Source organism: Sinocyclocheilus rhinocerous, unplaced genomic scaffold, assembly GCF_001515625.1.
Source record: "Sinocyclocheilus rhinocerous isolate Xijiao unplaced genomic scaffold, SAMN03320098_v1.1 C36126170, whole genome shotgun sequence".
NCBI lineage: Eukaryota > Metazoa > Chordata > Actinopteri > Cypriniformes > Cyprinidae > Sinocyclocheilus > Sinocyclocheilus rhinocerous.
The window spans coordinates 1-841 of NW_015773784.1; the positions used below are offsets into that span (position 1 = coordinate 1).

The 841-nt window shown below is 39.2% G+C and overlaps 1 protein-coding gene across 1 annotated transcript; it reads right to left on the bottom strand.

The window, feature by feature from the left end:
* Window positions 1-8: 8 nt before the first annotated feature.
* On the bottom strand, window positions 9-837 carry LOC107735540 (uncharacterized; the record flags this gene model as incomplete). The annotated part of the gene is made up of 3 exons (XM_016547193.1): window positions 9-112; window positions 215-502; window positions 594-837. Coding segments are annotated over 3 exons (636 nt in total), but the record flags the coding sequence as incomplete, so codon positions are not given.
* Between the last annotated feature and the right edge of the window lie 4 nt (window positions 838-841).

Consider the following 841-nt stretch of genomic DNA (forward strand, 5'->3'; position numbering starts at 1 on the left):
ATGAATGCAGTAATTATGCAAGTGAGGAGAAACACAAGTGTTGGAGCTAGTATGTAAAGCCCAGTAGTCTTCAGTCCAGTGTGTGTCGAGTCTGCATCTTTATGGACACGGGCTAAAACATTTAGACAATATTATTAGCACACAACTGAAATGATAATAATGATCCAAAAAGCCCATGACTTAAAAAATCCACATATATGCATAAATCACTTACACTGTGCATTTTTGTCTTTTGTAGCTGTCACTGTTATGCCACCATGATAGGTTACAGAACACTCAATGGTCGAGCTTTCTGCCTTTACAACACCTGTGCGTGTCAGGGTGATTTTCCACAGGCCGTCTTTAAAATGCTCATTGTCTATTTGATCAGATCCTTCTATACCATTCAGAGTGATGGTTGGTTTGCTGTATGGACACGTGTGGAAAGCTGAACACACTACTGTGATGGTTTCACCTGATCTTTCACCTCCATAAATATTGATGCTGGGGAACTGTGGATCTGCTACAAATAGCAGAAATGTCACAATTAGGCAACACACTCTCATAACTAGATAGGGAGTCAAGCGAATTTGAAGAACAAAGTATTTATGTACCATCAACTAGAATTGTAGAAGAGACATCATAAAATGCGTAGGTGCTCTTTCCAACAGTTTCAGGGTCAATCCATGTGTATAATTTCTCTCCATGATGGGATGGTTCCAGGTTTTTGATCAGCAGACTGCAATCCCAGCTTGAGTTTCCATATAAATCAGTATTTCCTTTAAATTTCTCAATGACATTATTTGGATACCATGGGTCGTAAACTAAAGGATAACCTTTAGAGACCCACTGATACCACACA